The sequence below is a fragment of the Vigna unguiculata genome, chromosome 8 (genome assembly GCF_037176805.1).
Source record: "Vigna unguiculata cultivar grain cowpea cultivar isolate G323 ecotype 2 chromosome 8, ASM3717680v1, whole genome shotgun sequence".
NCBI lineage: Eukaryota > Viridiplantae > Streptophyta > Magnoliopsida > Fabales > Fabaceae > Vigna > Vigna unguiculata.
Window position 1 is genome coordinate 2609310 of NC_140799.1, and position 18584 is coordinate 2627893.

An 18584-nucleotide genomic window follows, 5' to 3' on the forward strand; every position below is an offset into this window, starting at 1 on the left:
TATATATATATATATATATATATATATATATATAACGGTAGTTTTTAATTAATGTGAAATCTTTATTTATTTACTTTTAAGAAATTTTTAAAAATATAGCAGGTCAAATAATAGGTTTAATAAATTAACCAGATTAATAGGTTTAATAAATTACCAATCTGGTTAGGATGTATTCTTATGCCTAATTTTTTTCTTATTTTAAATTAAATCTTATCCACTTAATCGGATCTGAGAAAAAGACTTAATTTGACTGTTAGTTCAATCTTATGTCTGATTGCATTTCATGAAATTGTATGAAACACTAATGTTTGCTACAAATACTAATTTTATTATTTTATAACATTACATTTATTTATAGTTAATTTTTTATCTCTGGTAATAACTATAAGCATTTCTAATAAAAAGTTTACAAGTTACGATTTTATGAATTGAAACTTATGATACAGCGAATTTATAGTAATTAGTACCATTTAGTATACAGTTGTTAACACGTTTTAACTAATAAATATTCTATAGTCCAGATTTACCAATATTCTTTGCTTTATACAGCATACGTCCTAGACCCTTCCTTACTTCCTTAACTGAATTTTCTAACTAAAGGTAAAAAAAAAAAAGAAAAAAAAATGTTTAAATTGAAGGTTTTGTCTGTAGCAAGTAGCAACCATGATTTTGAGCAACTAAAAATGATTTAATTATTAAAGCGCAGCACTATTAGTAAGCCAGATTAGAATAAGGGCACATAAGGTCAATTAAAGACATTAAAGTTTATAATCTCGAGAGATTAAACAAATGCTATTAATTCAGACCGTCGCAAAAATCGAGATCCTCGCATCAAGCAAAAATATTAGAATCATTCGTGTCTCTGTATACTAAAAGAAAATAAATGCTTGATTCCTTCATAGGTGAATCTTTCAGAAACAGACAGAAAACAAATAATAATTCAAACAATTAATAAATAGATTAATTATTTTCTTTTTCTTTCTTCTTTTTTTTCCTACTGTCACGGAGAATCACAAGAATTGAAACACATCTCTTTTTGCCAAACTTTCTGGTTCCTTCTGCATGGTAGGAAAAGTAGGGCGTGCACAACAGGGCCAAAATGGTAATTGCACGTTGTGTGACTTTAGTAAAATTGCATTTTAAGGGAAATAAGTTTTGAAATGTTAATTTTATTATATATTATAAATATTTACTTACTATGCAATTGTGTTCACCCATATATTTCCATCTGAAGTGATTAAATTAAATTTTTGCTAATTCAAACGAAGCAGAAATAACTTATCTAAGATCTTTTTATAGAAATTATTGACAGGGATACCATAATTTGAGGTGCAATTTTTAATTGTTTTAAGAATTCTAACATGGGATTATAATAATTAGAGTTAAATTAACAGTTTTGAAACGTGTGTTTGATTAACATTTTTTAAACGTGTGTTTAATAATAAATATCTCGCGTAATTATCATAATACCAAAATTTATCTTCTAACGTATTAAAAAAATAGCACATTTGTATATTTAGTTAAGTTTCATCTCCTAAAAATAATAAAGATTTGTCTCAAAATAGAAATCTACCGCATGTAATGGTGTAAAAAAAAATAAAAATAACACACTGTAATATTATTAGTGGACTGAACGAAATTTGCCAAAAATAAAGTGAGCCAATATTAGGGGGAAATCCTATATAAGAAAATCACGGAACGTAACGGAAACCCAAAAGCGTAACACAACTCGGAATCTGTCTACCCACCCTAAAGATCCGGCGGCGAGTCCCAAACCAAACCCTTCTTAAGGAATCCAAAATTCAATTCCAACACATAAATTTTGAAGTCCGGGTTGCCTATAAAAGTGCATTCGAAGGCTTAGGTTTTTGCAGCCTCCAAAAATTCAGAGAGAGAAAGCCCGGTAGAACAGAGAGATAAAGAAATAAAATGGGACGTTGGGCAATTGCTGTGCATGGTGGCGCCGGTGTGGACCCTAATCTCCCACTCGAGCGTCAAGAAGAGGCGAAACAACTTCTCACCCGCTGTCTCAACCTTGGAATGTCTGCTCTGCGTTCCAATGTTTCCGCCATCGATGTTGTCGAACGTGTGGTACTCATCGACAACCTCTTACACACATTATAACTTATCTCCGAAATGCAAACTCAACGTGCATGGCTTATTTCCATCATTTTACTCCTTTTATATTCTGCAAATAATAATAATACTTTAATTCTTCTTCTTTTTTCTTAATTTGAGAAGAGTGTGATTTGTGTGACAGGTGAGGGAGTTGGAAACGGATCCTCTGTTCAATTCGGGTCGTGGATCTGCCCTGACGGAGAAAGGAACCGTGGAAATGGAGGCCAGTATCATGGATGGGACAAAACGGCGCTGCGGTGCTGTTTCGGGTCTGACCACCGTCAAGAACCCCGTTTCGCTGGCTCGTTTAGTGATGGACAAATCCCCACATTCATACATCGGTTTCTCCGGCGCTGAAGCATTCGCCAGACAACAGGTTCGTGTTTTCTTCTAAACTAAACAAAAGCAAAACAAATTTGATTTTGCCTTTTTTTCTCATTTGCCATAATGGCATTTGTTTTATTTCAAATTAATAATATTAGTTGACATTTGGCCTTCAAAATCAGTTTTTTTTTCTTACTTTTGTTTTGCACCTACCATTTTCACGTGATACAATTTTGCGGTTTGTGTTTTGCCAGGGTGTGGAGGTTGTGGACAACGAGTACTTTATCACCCCTGACAATGTGGGCATGTTGAAGCTGGCAAAGGAAGCCAACACAATCCTGGTACGTAATTAGTCACTCCTAGTACTAATTAATCGCTTAATCACGGATCTTTTATTTGATTAACTAATGATGAGCTAAATCTGCGCCACGTGTGTGGTGATAATGTTAATGATTGCAGTTTGATTACCGAATCCCGAACTCGGGTACATGTGGATCCGGTGTGGGGACTCCACTGCAGATGAATGGACTCCCGATAAGCGTGTATGCGCCGGAGACAGTTGGCTGCGTGGTGGTGGACCGGGAGGGGCGGTGCGCGGCGGCGACGTCAACCGGTGGCCTGATGAACAAAATGACCGGGCGAATCGGTGACTCGCCGCTGATCGGTGCTGGGACTTATGCGTGTAATCTGTGTGGTGTCTCGTGCACGGGTGAGGGCGAGGCCATCATACGTAGCACTCTGGCGCGTGAGGTGGCAGCGGTGATGGAATACAAAAACCTGAAGCTTCACGATGCCGTTGATTTTGTGATCAAGCACCGTCTCGATGAAGGAAAAGCCGGGCTCATTGCGGTTTCCAATACTGGGGAAGTGGCTTGTGGGTTCAATTGCAATGGCATGTTCAGGGCTTGTGCCACTGAAGATGGTTTCATGGAGGTTGCAATTTGGGAATAAGCTCATAAACTCATAGCTTCATATGGTTGTTTCAATGCAACTATTTTACTATTACGATATCAAGTTAGAGTGCAGGGTCTCTTGGTGGTGCCGGATTTAGCTTATTATGATTATTAGTCTTCTTTCAAAAAATTAGAAAGAAAAAAAAAAGTGAAATAATAGTGGTGACTTGTTTCTTCCATTGAAATAAAATAGAAAAACTGGTGGTAGACCTCAAATACACCCGTGCAGCTTTTCTCTTCATAGTTACTAACTATGACTATATTTTATTTATTACAAGAACTTTATTTATGTACATAAAACACCTACGTGTTATATTAGTGTGGCAAAAACTTTCCATTTATGACATGGGAAATTGCCCTCACCAGAAGCACCCTCCATGAATGGAACCTTCAAATGGTTCTTACTTGCCACTAGTCTTCTCAGTTGTCAACATTATGATAAGAAACAAGAGTGGACCCTCTTGTTTTCGAAGTGTTTATCTTCTTGGATTTTGCTGTGTGATCTTGGTTGGTACTACACCGTAACATCAAAGTTGCTTTGCAGAAAAATGGAAATGGAAAATGATGCATTTGACAACTAAGGAAGAAAGGGATGTGTGATACATGGTGACTCGATGTGACAGAAAAAACAGAATATACTAGATAAGTATTTGTATATAACAAAAGTATTATGTACCATGCTTTTTTACTATATAAATAATATATTTATTACTTCTTATTTAATGCATTTTCACTTTTGCAGCACTCTTTGTAACAGTGTAAAATTCTTAAGGCGTATAAATAGGGTTGCAAGAAAATAATATAGTACTGGCTGGTGTTATACCAAGGCAAAAAAATGATACAGATGATTGAACGTGCGACAAGGTTGTGTGTGCAAAAAAGAACATGACACATGGCACTATTACATTCTCAAGAAAATGATAGAGAACAGTGATTTAAAATGACCACATTCGTAGCTAGTTTACGACCACAAACATACAATGAGAAGAAACAATGAACCAAAGGTATCAAGTTTCATTCGGGTTATAAAATTGAATCGGTGAATAACGAAAACTAAATGGGTTAAAAGTTTAAGTAGTAGTAAAAAAAGTGTTAACTATTTGTGTTTAAACCATTTAATTTTTTTTACAATAATTACTTTGAAAATTTATTAATTATTATGGGTTGGTTGAGTTATAAATTTATATGTTTATACAGTGTGTAGAAAATAAAGCACTGCTTGAATGAATGATACCGAATAATTCTTTCTCCTTTCACTCTAGAAGCCATAATTAGGAGCCTGTAGATATATAATTATGTGAGCCTATATATATATATATATATATATATATATATATATATATATATATATATATATATATATATATATATATATATATATATATATATATATATATATATATATATTCTACCAAACCAACTTAAATTTTATCAAAATTATTCTTCATTCTCGTTTTCATAAATTTGGCTATTATTTGCTTAATATTCTCCCGATAATAATCACTTCTAATGATTAATGTAACTTATACCTATTTATATATTTATATAAGAAAAAATCTTAAGTAAAACAAAACATAATGATTGGAGTTTCAAATAATTAATAGCACAATAATTTCTCTACATTAAATTGGAACCCACTCTTTTGGAAACTGTTTCCTTTCTTTTTTTACTGTAAACCAAATGTTTCCCTTGGAAATAAATTAATTAATTAAGACATTCCTCAGAATTAGAGCAAAGAATGAAATTTTATTGGAATTCGAAACTGTTTCGACACATTCTTTGTACCCCAGTTTAAAAAAAAAAAAATTCTAAATAGGTGTTTGCATTCACGTATTCAATCACCATAAAGCTATATGAAATTGAGTGATTAATGAAATAAGTGCAAACTCATAAATGAATTATTAATAATATGATTGTTTTATTAGAATAATACTATTTTTATCACACCTTAACATAATTGGCAAACTATTTCTAATAACATATAAAATTATCTATAAAAGATACCGGGAAAAAATATGAAAAAAATAATAATAAATGAGGTCATGACAATTGATCATATATTATTATTATTATTATTATTATTATTATTATTATTATTATTATTATTATTATTATTATTTCAAAGAGACAAGTTAATAATCATCCTAATTTTTTTATGGGACTTTATCGCGTTGTTTCTTATTGATTAAGAATATGGACTAACTAATCATGAATAATAGAATATTGAACTTAAATTTACCGTGGTACAATGTAAAATAACAAAATTGAGTATAGTATTATGTGATCTTATTTATTTTTCTTATTTATTTATAGTTAATTAAGTGGGCCTTATGAAACTTGAACATCAACTTAATCACACTAATATACAACACGAATGATGTTACATATTTCATAAATTTGCCTATACGTTTGAATTTAAACCACAAAATTGTATCACTAATTAAGGTAATAGGTTTGATATAACTGATTGTTTAAATTTTTGGACAATTAATGTTACTTTCAAATTTATTAACATTTTTATTCCGTAAAATTTGTAATGGAATATTAATTGTAATCATATCATTGAAATGTCTCTCTTATAACTAAACTTACACAATGCAATCTGAGATCACGATCACGTGTTTAAAGAATCATGTTACACTATGTTGATTTATATGTGTTCTAGTACATCTAATAAATCTCACATCACTTAGAAATCGAGATCAACTGAAATTTAAATATTTTTACCTTCCTCCACTCTCGGAGGCACCTTTTAAGAATAATACTGTGACGGAGCTCAAATACTCCAAAACGAACAATATCTTGAAAACACGGTGGTTGCTGGACAGGTCAAAATATGTATTTTGTTATAACAATGTCTAAAAAAGTTATAGTGATAAAAAAAATTCTGCCTCCATTTTACGCAATTAAAAAGGAGAAGCTAATTAAGTATTATTTAAATAACATTGTCGACGCTAGCAAAGTGATTGAACGACGGAAAGTTTGTGTCGTATTCGCCAAACAAGATCTATGGCAGCATCTTTTTTAAAAGAAAAAAAAAAGAATTTTTTTATTGAATGGTATTGGTTATTTTTCGTAAAAAATAACTTTTAATTAAATTATAGTAAAGGCTTCTTAAAAGTAAATTTCATAGTCCCATCAATAGATATAAAATCGCAATTGTTAAAGCACTTGTTTGAATCTTTAATTGGATTTGTTTGTCTTCACATAGAAGCACTTTCTTATGTGTGGTCTAATTAAAAAGCCTTGAAACTAATTGAGTTTCAATGCTTTATGTTAAAATAATGAAAAATAATTAGAATAATATATAAGAAGAAAAAACTATAAATTTATCATATAAATTTTAAGTTAAAGATAGTATCATAATATTTCTAATGTCTCTCTTAATAAAATCCAACAATGAAAGTTTCCTTTTTCATTCTTTAAATGATTATTTCATCTTATTATTAAGCTAATATCAATAAAACTATTTAAGTTTGAAGTTCTAGAAATTAATTTTTTCTTTCATAATTTTTATGTGATGATAAATGAGATGTTAAAATTTATAATATTTTTTAGTATATCATATTTAAAAACATTCGAGATTAATAATACGGATAAAAATTTTATATCGATTAAATATAATATATATATATATATATATATATATATATATATATATATATATATATAAAGTAAATGAAAATTTTATTTTATAAACTTGTTTTACATAAATAAATTAAACTTAAAAATTTACTTCTTACAAAATTCTTACATGAAAAAAAAAAGTTAATAAGGATTTGAAAGGGTTTTTTTTCTCTTTATTACTTATAGATTGTCATTATCAAGAATGTTTTGAAAAGAAAAATATATACAATTTAATTATTGTGAATTGAAAGTTGTGGTGGTAGTAATTCTCTTATCCCTAATTGGTGGCTGAGACCAGATATGTCATTCATAGATTGAAAATTGCTTTTTGCAGCATAATCTCCGGATGTTACATTTTCATTGTTGGAACTATTATACTTTTTCATGCCAAAATCATCACCATTGACATTTTATTTTCCAATTTTCTGTTTTTTCACTCCTACTTTTATATTATAAAATAGCGGACAAAATTATACCTTCAAGAAATAGAAATATCGTTAGAATACATTTTTTAAATATAAATGTGATATCATAATAAAAAATAAATTTTAAGTCTAAATCAATTTTTATAAAATGAGATTTATAACTTACTTACATGAGACAACAAACGTAGAAAAAAAATATATACATTCACCTTATTGACATATGTATCATATTACAGAATACTTGAAAAAGTTTTCATTCCTCAATTAGGTCAGTGAGTAACTTGTTATTCATCAATGATCTGTGGAGGGTGTGTGATTGTGATACTATGCAATCATACCCTGCATTATGATCTTGTTTTTGTTAGCTAATTAAGAACTTGTTCATTATTTTTATTTTTTCAATCACTATTTTCCTCGTAGTATAAAAATCGGGTAATACTGTTTTCTCTGTCATATTTTATATGTACGTTTAAATTAGTTTATCTTTAATATTTTTCTATCTTTTAATTGTTAAATAATTAATAGAATTTATCATTTTTAATTGGTATTTTCAGTTAGAATCTTATAAATAAAAATCAACAGAGTAATTAATTTTTTTATTTAAAATATTGTATTTATTTAATTAAAATACAATATATTTAGGAACCCTCTTTTCTTTTACTTATGTTGTTCAACTTTTTAGTCATACTTAGATATCAATCAATTTCTCTCTTAAGAGTAAGGTAAAACCAAACTCACATAATGGATTCATATAATTTTTAACTCAAAACTTTAAAATAATATGAAATGAAATTAAAGTATGGGATGAAATTTGAAAATGCGAGCAAAAAATTTAAAAAAATAGAAAAGAATCCATATTTTATATGGTGATAGTGTTGCTGAGAGGGCTCCAGCACACCCTGTTTTTGAGAATTATGTGATGAAAAAGAGAGTTTTTATATGGTCCAACAAGTTACTAATTTCCAAAGAATATGAATACTGTCGTAAAATAACCAAGTCATTGTACGGTCCAGCCCAAAAGTGGGCTAATCTGTCTTCCCCTGTCACATTAAAATTATATATATATATATATATATATATATATATATATATATATATATATTATTTCATTAAGAAAAGAAAATCAAAAGAGATATACATACCTATAATATTTATAATTTTTATGAGATTTTATTATATCTTCATAATATGATAATTTAATTTTAGAAATTAAAATAATGTTCAAAATTTATATATTTAATTGTTGTTGATCAAGTGTATCTGAAATGTTTTTGATGATGTCCATAATAGCATGACAATGGTTAACATGAGATGTGTGTAATAATCTGAAAATGTTAATCTGCTGCCCCGATAGTCGACTAGCCAACTAATGTAGTCGACTAGGTTCGTGCCTGATAGCAGTTGTTATATAAAGACAGTTTCTGCACTTTCTGAAGCTGAATCTGTTCAACCAAAAGAAAGAAAGAGAAGTGTGAAACAGGTTCTTGGAGCTATCTTGGAAGGTCCTCTTGAAGAATTCTATCAAGACACAATCAATTTAGACTTGGCAAGAAAAAGAAATTTCAGCCTTGGAAAATGTGTACTCAATCCATTTTGTAAACTTTGTTCTTGTGTTTTGATACACTTTAAAACTGTTTATTTCTGTTGTTTTCTGTCTAAAGCAAGTGTGTGTAATGGCTTTGGTGTTGTGTGGTTGAGCAAGTGTGTGGAAGCCTTGTGTGTGTGTTCCTTTATCTTAGAATTTAGATTTATCAAGTGTATTTGTAAATCTTGAAATTCTTGTGATATAGTGAAATCTCTAGTTGTGATTTGCTAGATGAAACTGGATGTAGATTCTTAGGAATCAAACCAGTATAAAAACTGTGTGCTTTATCTCTTCCTCTCCATATTTTGTCATAGTATAAATGTTTCAAACATTAAGCATCAAACCACACTATTTCAATTGATTCAACAAGCAAAAGGTTTATCAAAACAATTTCAAAAGTCTAAAACTGGGCAAAATTTGTTAAAACCAATTCACCTCTCTTGGTTGTGAAATATTGGTGCATCAATTCTAACTTTAATGATTATAATTAAAAAATAAAAATAAAAAATTAAATTATTACATCATGTTTTAGAATAAGTAAAAGAATTTAATTTGTGTTATTTTCATTTTTTCGTATACTTCTCTTTCATCACTAAATAAATATATATTTTTTATTTTTCATAAGTATATTTATCTAAAAGGCTCGTAACAAAAAGTAAACTATCAGAATTTAATTAAGTAGTGAAAGATGTTATTATTAAAAAAAATCAAACCCCAATTAAGATAATTAAGACAAGGATATAAAAAAAAAACCGTAATAATTAAATATTTTGTTTATGTTCGTAAAAAATTAATATACAAAAAATGATGAAATAAAAAAATTAATAATTAAGTATCGAGTGAATAAGAGAGTTACATTTTTATTTTAAAATGTAACAAAATATGTGTCGAATGAAAGTAGAAATAATAATTTTTTGTTTAATATCTTTTTAGAAATAAAAGTATATATAAAAAATGAAAGATAAATACAAATATAAGTAAATGAAGAGAAAGTGAAAAAATAAAATAAAATATTTTAATAAAATATTTATTATTTATTAACATAAATAAGGTGTTTTATAAAAAAATTAAAAATTTATTCAATTTAATTTATATAAATTCTCATTATATAAATAAAATTTTAAAATTAGATATAATAATTAATTATCTAACATATTTAAAATATTATGATATAATAATTAATTATATAATATATCACAAAAGTCTGTTTAATATATTTTTCTTATGATTAAAAAACCTATAAATACAAGATAAGACTTAATACTTATAAATAAGACCCAACTATCTCGTATAGCACAAATTTCACTACTATTTTATGTTAAGTAGGAAAATCTTTTGCATATAGATCATCCTTGATCTCCGACTATTATTCTTTGTAGTCTAATATTCAAAAGTCCATTACAAAATCTAATTATTCATTTTTTATGGAGGAAAAGAAAATAAAAAGAATAATGAAGTTATAATAAAAAGTAGAGTAGTTTAGGTGAGTTCAATCATGAGGCAAATTCTTTGGATTTGTTTTTCCTACTAGAGACATTCATTTGAAAGTTGTAAATGGTGTAAAAAAAAAAAAAGACTATACTCAAGATCTGAAAACCAAAAGCTTCTTAGAGTGTAGTTTAGCAATTAGGAAACATGAGGTTGATAAGATTGTGTATGATTAATTTGGTTATGGTAGGTGGTGGAATTAAGATACGCATGTGCTAACTTAATGCCCAAATGAACCTGACCCATAGTTGTTAGGTGAAGTTTATCAGCCTTTAGACTCAGTCCCTTAGCATCCACACACTTCACATTATCCATTTTTATCTCCATTTGAGCACGCCTCACTTTCTCTATGAACTTTCCCTCCCCTGATGCAAGTGCTACCTGAAAGTGTAAATTCAAAAAATACTTATACAAGGTTCAATCGATGTGGGACTATTATATCTATCTAATAAGAAAGATGAAACAAAAAGAAAAGTAAGTACCTGGATAACTAAAAGAGATGGGAGGTGAAGATCAGATCGAAGGTCCAAAATCAACTTCTCCATCTTATCTTTATATGACTCACTGTCTTTTTCTCTCACCGTGTCACTCTCTCCCTGATACCAGAGCAGGCCACGGATCCGGCCCAAGCCCATCGCACGCTTCGCACGTTTCACCAACTCGTCATACAGCCGCGACCCACGACTCCACTCTCCGATCTTCGTCCCACCCACCGCGCAAGGCACCAGGCCCACAACCCCACCTCCCCGGGCTCTCAATACCTCGTTCGCAAACGCCATCCCAGGCCCAACCCCGCACGTCTTCGTCACATCAATGTCCGCATGCAGAGGCTCCCGGGCCTCCTCCCACTCCAGCCCCGCACTCAGCCGCCAAATCCATGGGCTTGGCCCGCACTCCGCCGGGACTTTCCCGTCCCATTTCCCCCCGACAACGCCACCTCGTCCAGCCATGTTGCTCTGTCCCGCCAGCACAAAAATGTCCCTCGAAACTGCCCCTAAACCACCCCGCACACCCTCCATAACCCATATAAACCCTAATAAAACGCATATCAAATCCATTACAACAATAATCGATCCACCTTTTCACAATTTTATCAACTTATTATACAAACACTGAGCTATATGTTATGACTCACTCACACCGCCAATTAGGTTGCTCGCGTGCTTCATGTGGGACCCGCTAGAAACTAAGCAACCATCATTCAATCAATATAATGTGCATCGGAAAATTAATTGATGTCTCCTACACAGATAATGCGTGCGTTTAACGTTTCCTTGATTGATGTTTTATTTTAATGTCAAATCTTTGTCTTAATTGAGGTGTTTTTTTTTTTTCTTTTTTTTATACAAGACAAAGATATACATCGTATTAGATCCCATGTTACTGTTGTGTGTTTCTTCGTCTTCTATCTTACAATCCCAAGTGAATTTTCTTTTGAAATTAGATGTCGTCTAGGAGAGTATTAAGCCACCAATAAAATATGTGCGAGTGATGAACGTGTAAGTTGTAACTATTGTGTGTTTTCTGATTACAACGCTTTGATTTGGGCTGGCCCTACTACGAAACCAACAATTCTCTAGCCTTTTTTGGCTGTTTCTTTCCTCACCTCCCTCTTTTCTTACTGCACCCTGTAGTCTTAGTGAAACAAATTCCGCCGGAAGACTTTTTTTAGATTAGGAAACATTGTTTTGGAATGTATATTTTCGAATGTATTTAAGGTGTATTTTGGAATTATGTTTCGGATCTAGTTACCTTTTGGATTAAACAATTTGAAATACATTTCAAAAATTTGTATTATGAATTGTCTCATTTGAAAAGTATTTCTGGATTAAAAAATGTGGTTTAGATAATTTGAACTGTATGAGTTTTATGGCATTGTAGAAAGAAAAAAAAAGAAAAGGTACGGGAAGAAATAGCCCTTTTGTTGGCAAATAAGAGCCTGAAGTTCCAATCACCTCAGCTTCATATTTCTATGCATTGGATTTTCACCCAAAGTTAATGTTTTTTTTTTTTTTTTCTTTTACGTTTTCGGGTGAATACTGGTGCTATCCAGACACAAATTTATTTTAGTAATTTTCTATGTTCATTTGTTTTAGTAGTTGATTCTATTGTTAGCCCAATACCAAACTTTAGGCCCAATACAAAGCAAGGCCCAGGATCGTCATCGTATCCTCCTATAAGTCTGTAAGGTTTATAAATCATTAATCACCGTCAAAGAAGAATTACTCTTTACAAATCTAATTTAACTAAAATTATTCTTAAGCCATTTAAACAGTGTGCGCGTGATTACTCAAAGTATGTGTTAGTTAGTAAAAGTGTATGTAGATGGGTGATTCACTTAGATTTTGTGGGAAAAGAACATGGAAGACAAGAAAATCAATTAGTTTTATTAAATATGTTGTCTTTATTATGAAGTGACTAAGCTCTGATTTTATCTTTATATTATAAAGTTATTTTATGTTTTTTTTTTCCTTTTAAAACAAAAGTTAACAATTTTATGCATGGAACATCAAAGATACATTTTCGTCCATTTGTCAATAAAGTATGCTTACTTTATATTAAAACTTACGTATACTTTATTCATAAAATTAAATATATAATTATTTTTATTTCAATTCCTTAATAAACTGAGTTTTGACTTATATTTCTATCTTTTCTTTAAAAAAGGTAACCAGTCTAAATCTATTATTGTACACATATTATTGACATGTGAACATTTATTTCATGAATTTACGAATATAATAAAAACAAACTAAAAAACGAAAGAGATAGTTAATCACGTATCTCATATTAATTTGGATACAATATGAACTGAAACAAGAGAATAATTTAATTCAATTTATTAAAATAACAAAGAATATATAGAAAAAGTTATTGAACAAATGCATATACTTTCTGAAGTTTTTGGGCCCCAGCAGCCTTGGGCCCACAGATTTGGGCCTTGGATGACCAGGTCATAGGGTGGTCCGTGTCTAACCAAAAGATCGTGTAATCATTGTACGTTGCACCTAATATATGGTCATCGCCATTTCATGATATGCATGGCAAATGAAATATTAAAAATAAATATGATTTATTTATCTTAGAAAAGTGTCTAAAGTAAAAAAAAATAAAAATTAAAGGACTGAAAACAAAAGAGAATAGAAAACATATCTAAAATTTACTCATGGAATATAAAGTAAAAATAAGAGTTAACTTTTTTTTCATCTCTAAACTAATTATATTTTATCTTTAAAATAAATTATAAAATATTTAATTTCTGTATTAAAATTATATAAAACATTATCCCAATAAAGTAGAAGGTATTTACATAACAAATGAAATTTCATAGTATAATATAACTTTCACGTATTATTTATTGATAAAATATTCTACATTATTTTTATATGGTATAGAGATGGAATACTTTATAATTTAATTTACAACATTTTTTTAATAATTTAGAAAAAAATATATATTTAATTCTAGAAAAACAATTTTGATGTTATAAGCATAAAAAACTAAAAATACGTTTTAGGAACTAAACATAAACCAATATTTTTCATGAGAATAAAAATAAGTTTACTTTTTCTTTATTGTTTTTTAATACAAATAAAAATAAGTAAATTGATTTTATTTTTACCATCACTTCTCTCTCTCTCTCTCTCTCTCTCTCTCTATATATATATATATATATATATATATATATATATAAAAGTTTAAGAACTATGTTAATTAGTTCAGATAATCGTTTCCTTAAACCAAAGTGATTATGTATTTGTATATATAAAAGTGTACGCAAACATTCATTTTATTTTAGAACATGAAATCAAAATATACGTATAAACTGGAAATGGATAAAATAAGGAGATTTAAGAGTATGTTTAACAAGTCAACGAATATCTTAAAATGAATTTGACTAATTCGTTAGCTAATTTGACTAATCATTCAAACTTGTTTTATTAATGTAAGTTTTTGTAGTTATTTTCTTACCCCTACTGTTCTATTTAAAAATTATTTTTACACTTGCTTTTATTTAATTAAGTAAAATCATGATGTCTTTGTTTTTTTTCTATAAAAGAATGTTCAAGTTGATTTGTGAGCTTGCGTAACTTAGTAATAAACTCCCATCTTTTCTTAGTGGAAATACACTAGTGACCTACTAAAAATTCATATAAAAAAATATTTTTTGTTTTATTGTTAGGATTGACGTGAAGAGAGAGAGAATGAAAAGGAGCTTTTGTATTATATTGAAAAGTAAGTTACCTATTACAAGCGGAAGCTTTATATAAGAGAAAGCAGAGAACGTAAAAATGCAGAAAGCAAAACTAACTTGTAACTAACCTAACAGATTTAAAACTAACATATCATCTAACATGCCCCCGTAAACTAATGGGGTTGAGGAAGCGAGCACACCATGAGTTTATCACAAAACTGAGAGAAGGTTTCACCAGAAACTAATTTTGTTAGAGCATCAGCAAGTTGAAGACGAGCAGGAACATGCCGAACAAAGATTTCACGTTTCTGGACTTTGTCTCTGATATAATGTAGATCCATTTCAAAATGCTTGGTGCGAGAATGCATGACAGGGTTGGCTGTAAGAAGCACAACACTGAGATTTTTAGAGTTAATAATTGGAATAGAAGTGTGCAGGTTTATTTCCTTTAGAAGAGACATGAGCCAACTGATTCCGGTACTGGCAGAAGCGATACTCCTATATTCTGCTTCAGTGGAGCTGCGTGATACAACGGCTTGTTTCTTTAAAGACCATGATATCAAATTTGTGCCAATGAAGATGCAATAACCGGTTGTTGACTTTCTATCATCAGGATCTGACCCCTAATCTGCATCTGTGAAAGCTTGTATGGAGGGGTGTGTGTTTGGAGTGAACAACAATCCATGAGTTGGAGTGCCTGCAAGGTAGCGTAGAAGACGTTTCATGGCATTCCAGTGATGGGTTTGAAGTTGGTGCATATATTGACAAAGCTTGTTGGCAGCGTATGAAATGTCGGGACGGGTAAAGGTTAGATATTGCAGTGCTCCTGCAATCTGACGATATAGGGTGGGGTCGTGAAAGGCAGTGGATGCATCTGCGGTGAGTTTTAAAGAAGAGACCATAGGAGAAGGAAGAGAATTAGCGTCTGTCATTTGAACCTTGGAGAGAATTTCTTTTATGTATTTTGTTTGTGTAAGATGTAAAGCACCACTAGAGGACCATGTAGCCTCGATTCCAAGAAAATAGTGAAGGGAGCCAAGGTCTTTAAGAGAAAACTGCATGTTAAGAGCTGCAACAAGAGCAGTAATGGCATTAGTATCATTGCCTGTTATCAAGATATCATCTACGTAAATGAGAATCAAAATGATAGAGTTTGCAGTAATATTAGTAAATAAAGAAGAGTCACTAATAGTTGAACAAAAACCCATCTTGATTAGCGTGGTGCTCAGCTTGTGATACCAGGCTCGAGGTGCCTGTTTTAGGCCATAAATGGCTTTGTGCAAACGACAAACAAGCTTTGGATTGGTTGAAAATCCCGATGGTTGATCCATGTAAACGGTCTCTGTGAGCTCCCCATGCAAGAAAGCATTATTTACGTCTAATTGGCGTACTTGCCATTTCGCAGCAACAGCAACTGAAAGAACCACACGAACAGTGGTGGGTTTAACCACAGGGCTAAAAGTCTCAGAGTAGTCAATGCCAGCAACTTGGTTGTATCCGCGAGCAACAAGACGTGCTTTTCGTCTCTCGAGAGTGCCATCTGAATTGTACTTGTTTTTGAATATCCATTTGCAACCTATGACATGTGCATTGGGGGGAAGCTCAACAAGAGTCCACGTCTTGTTCTTTAGAAGCGCATCATATTCTGTTTGCATGGCCTTCTTCCATTCAATATGTATAAGAGCTTCTTTGGTTGTAACAAGAACAACATCAGTAGCAATAGCAGAGAATACTTTAGGCTTAGTGATACCTGACTTCCCTCGAGTTTGCATTGGATGTATATTAGTGGTGACAAGTTGTCGTTGAATATCAGTAGGAGAGTTGGAATGTTCAGGAGATACAGATTGATTAATAGGAGAGGACGTGGGATGGTCTGTTTAAGGGGAATTAAGGTTAGACTGATGAGGTGATTTTTCCGATGAATAGGATGTGGCAGTAGCATCTTGAGGTGCAACATTGGGGATGGATGACACTATACATTTTTCTGATGTAATAACATAAGGTAAGGGTAGTGAATTGATATTGGGTGAAGATAGAGGTGTGGGCTCGGGAACTATAGTAAGTTGAGTCTCAAACATATTTGTAGCAAGTTTATAGGGGAAAACCTGCTCATTGAAAAGAACTGAACGGGAGAAGTAAATTTTTCCAGAAGGATGCATACAAATATAGCCTTTCCTATTCAGACAAAGACCCAAAAATAAACAAGCAGAAGATTTAAAGTTGAATTTATGATTGTTATATGATTTAAAGTTGAAATAAACCAGCAGTGGAGTGATGAATTTGAGGAGCTGGTGCAGGTTTTAGAGGTGGAAAAACGTAGATACCATCTTTAATTTTTCCTTGAAGAAGGATCTCCTGAGTTCCCTGTCGTTTGACATTGCAAAAATTAGGGTAGAATTCAAAAAATACATTGTTATCTTTTGCAAATTGAGATACGCTTAACAAATTTTTGGTAATGGTTGGCACATGTAAAAGATTACGTAAGAGAAAAAATGATGAATTAGAAGATGAAGACAAGAAGGCTGAACCAGAGTTATGTATTGGCAAACTTGTTCCATTGCCAAGAGTAATTTGTTCATTACCAGTATAAGAAGATTTTGAAGAAAAAGTGGAAGGATCATTGGTGATATGATGGGAAGCTCCGCTATCCGGATACCACAGTGGATCAATCAAGGTGCTAGTAGAAGAAGGCTGATCTGTTTGGTCACTAGGAAGAGATGACGTTTGGAAGTTATGTGCCTGAGGAGGAGGTTGATAATCTTCTTTGAATCTGTGCCAGCATTCAGGAGCATTGTGTCCTGATTTATGACAAATCTGACATTGTATCTTGGTGGAGGAATTTTCTGCTTGTGAAGACCATTGTGACCGAGTAGGGTTACGAGAGTTAAAAGATCTACCACCACGAGTGGATTGATTTGTTCTTGAAGAACGGCCCAAACGTTGGTTGGATCTTCCATGAGCGTTGTTTTCGTTCCAAGAATTGACGACAACATTGGCTTGAGGCATGGAATATTGAAAGCGATGTTTCTCCATACGTTCTTCTTGAGCCAACAATAGAGCCTCAATCTCATCAACTGTATATAGATTAAGGCGATAGAGAATAGACGTGACAAAAGAATCGTACTCCTCGGGCAAGCCATCCAACATGGCTTCAATGTGATCTTCTTCACTGATGGGTGCACCTATGGCAGCAAGCGCATCTGTTACCCGCTTGATATCAAGAACATAGATAGCAACTGATCGATCACGCTTCGGAGTTTTAAGTTGAAGCTTAAGCTTTTTTATCTTTGCTCGAGATTGAGTGGCATAGTAAATCTTGAGCTTCTTCCATATTTGGGCTGAAGTTGTGAGACCCACCATCTTGGTTAGGAGCGTTGGTGTCATAGATGAAAGAAGCCATGCCACAATTAAGTTATCTTGTCGACGATATTGGAGAAATCTTGGATTGATAATATTGGAGACTTGATCTTCTTGACTGAGATATTGTGGAGGTGTTGTGGAGCCTTCAAGAAACTCTGAAAGTTCGAGGCCAGTAATTGTTGCTTAAACTTGTTGTTCCCAGGTTAAGAAATTCTCTTCATCTAGTTTAAAATGGATAGGGGTAGAGAAGACATTAGGAGTGGCAGAGGAATGAGCAAGAGTGGTGGTGCAGGAGGATGATGAATTTTCAGAAGCCATGGCCAGTTTAGGCTTTGGATACCATGTTAGGATTGACGTGAAGAGAGAGAGAATGAAAATGAGCTTTTGTATTATATTGAAAAGTAAGTTACCTATTACAAGCGGAAGCTTTATATAAGAGAAAGCAGAGAACGTAAAAATGCAGAAAGCAAAACTAACTTGTAACTAACCTAACATATTTAAAACTAATA

The 18584-nt window shown here is 31.6% G+C and overlaps 2 protein-coding genes across 3 annotated transcripts; one reads left to right on the plus strand and one right to left on the minus strand.

Moving 5' to 3' along the window:
• Nucleotides 1-1789: 1789 nt before the first annotated feature.
• Nucleotides 1790-3611, plus strand: ASPGB1 (N-terminal nucleophile aminohydrolases (Ntn hydrolases) superfamily protein). The gene is made up of 4 exons (XM_028086151.2): nucleotides 1790-2091; nucleotides 2261-2494; nucleotides 2697-2783; nucleotides 2902-3611. The coding sequence occupies exons 1-4, from the start codon at nucleotides 1930-1932 to the stop codon at nucleotides 3391-3393; spliced, it is 975 nt and encodes a 324-aa protein (XP_027941952.1). The 5' UTR covers nucleotides 1790-1929; the 3' UTR covers nucleotides 3394-3611.
• Nucleotides 3612-8656: 5045 nt separating this feature from the next.
• On the minus strand, nucleotides 8657-11801 carry LOC114193919 (putative carbohydrate esterase At4g34215). Of its 2 annotated transcripts, XM_028083908.2 has the most exons (3): nucleotides 11003-11801; nucleotides 10763-10901; nucleotides 8657-8889 (listed from the first exon to the last, which is right to left on the minus strand). In XM_028083908.2, the coding sequence occupies exons 1-3, from the start codon at nucleotides 11576-11578 to the stop codon at nucleotides 8852-8854; spliced, it is 753 nt and encodes a 250-aa protein (XP_027939709.1). In that variant the 5' UTR covers nucleotides 11579-11801; the 3' UTR covers nucleotides 8657-8851. The 2 variants fall into 2 exon arrangements, with proteins under 2 accessions (XP_027939709.1, XP_027939708.1); XM_028083907.2 differs by lacking the exon at nucleotides 8657-8889 and having other exon boundaries at nucleotides 10473-10901; nucleotides 11003-11798.
• Between the last annotated feature and the right edge of the window lie 6783 nt (nucleotides 11802-18584).

What these genes read in the sequence shown, in the direction of transcription:
- LOC114193919 (XM_028083907.2), bottom strand. Translation starts at nt 11,578, where the DNA reads ATGGATTTGATATGCGTTTTATTAGGGTTTATATGGGTTATGGAGGGT. An exon ending in CATCTCTTTTAGTTATCCAG is followed by an intron (nt 10,902 to 11,002) that starts GTACTTACTTTT and finishes TTACACTTTCAG; the next exon opens with GTAGCACTTGCATCAGGGGA.
- ASPGB1 (XM_028086151.2), top strand. Translation starts at nt 1,930, where the DNA reads ATGGGACGTTGGGCAATTGCTGTGCATGGTGGCGCCGGTGTGGACCCT. An exon ending in TCGATGTTGTCGAACGTGTG is followed by an intron (nt 2,092 to 2,260) that starts GTACTCATCGAC and finishes TTTGTGTGACAG; the next exon opens with GTGAGGGAGTTGGAAACGGA. An exon ending in AAGCATTCGCCAGACAACAG is followed by an intron (nt 2,495 to 2,696) that starts GTTCGTGTTTTC and finishes GTGTTTTGCCAG; the next exon opens with GGTGTGGAGGTTGTGGACAA.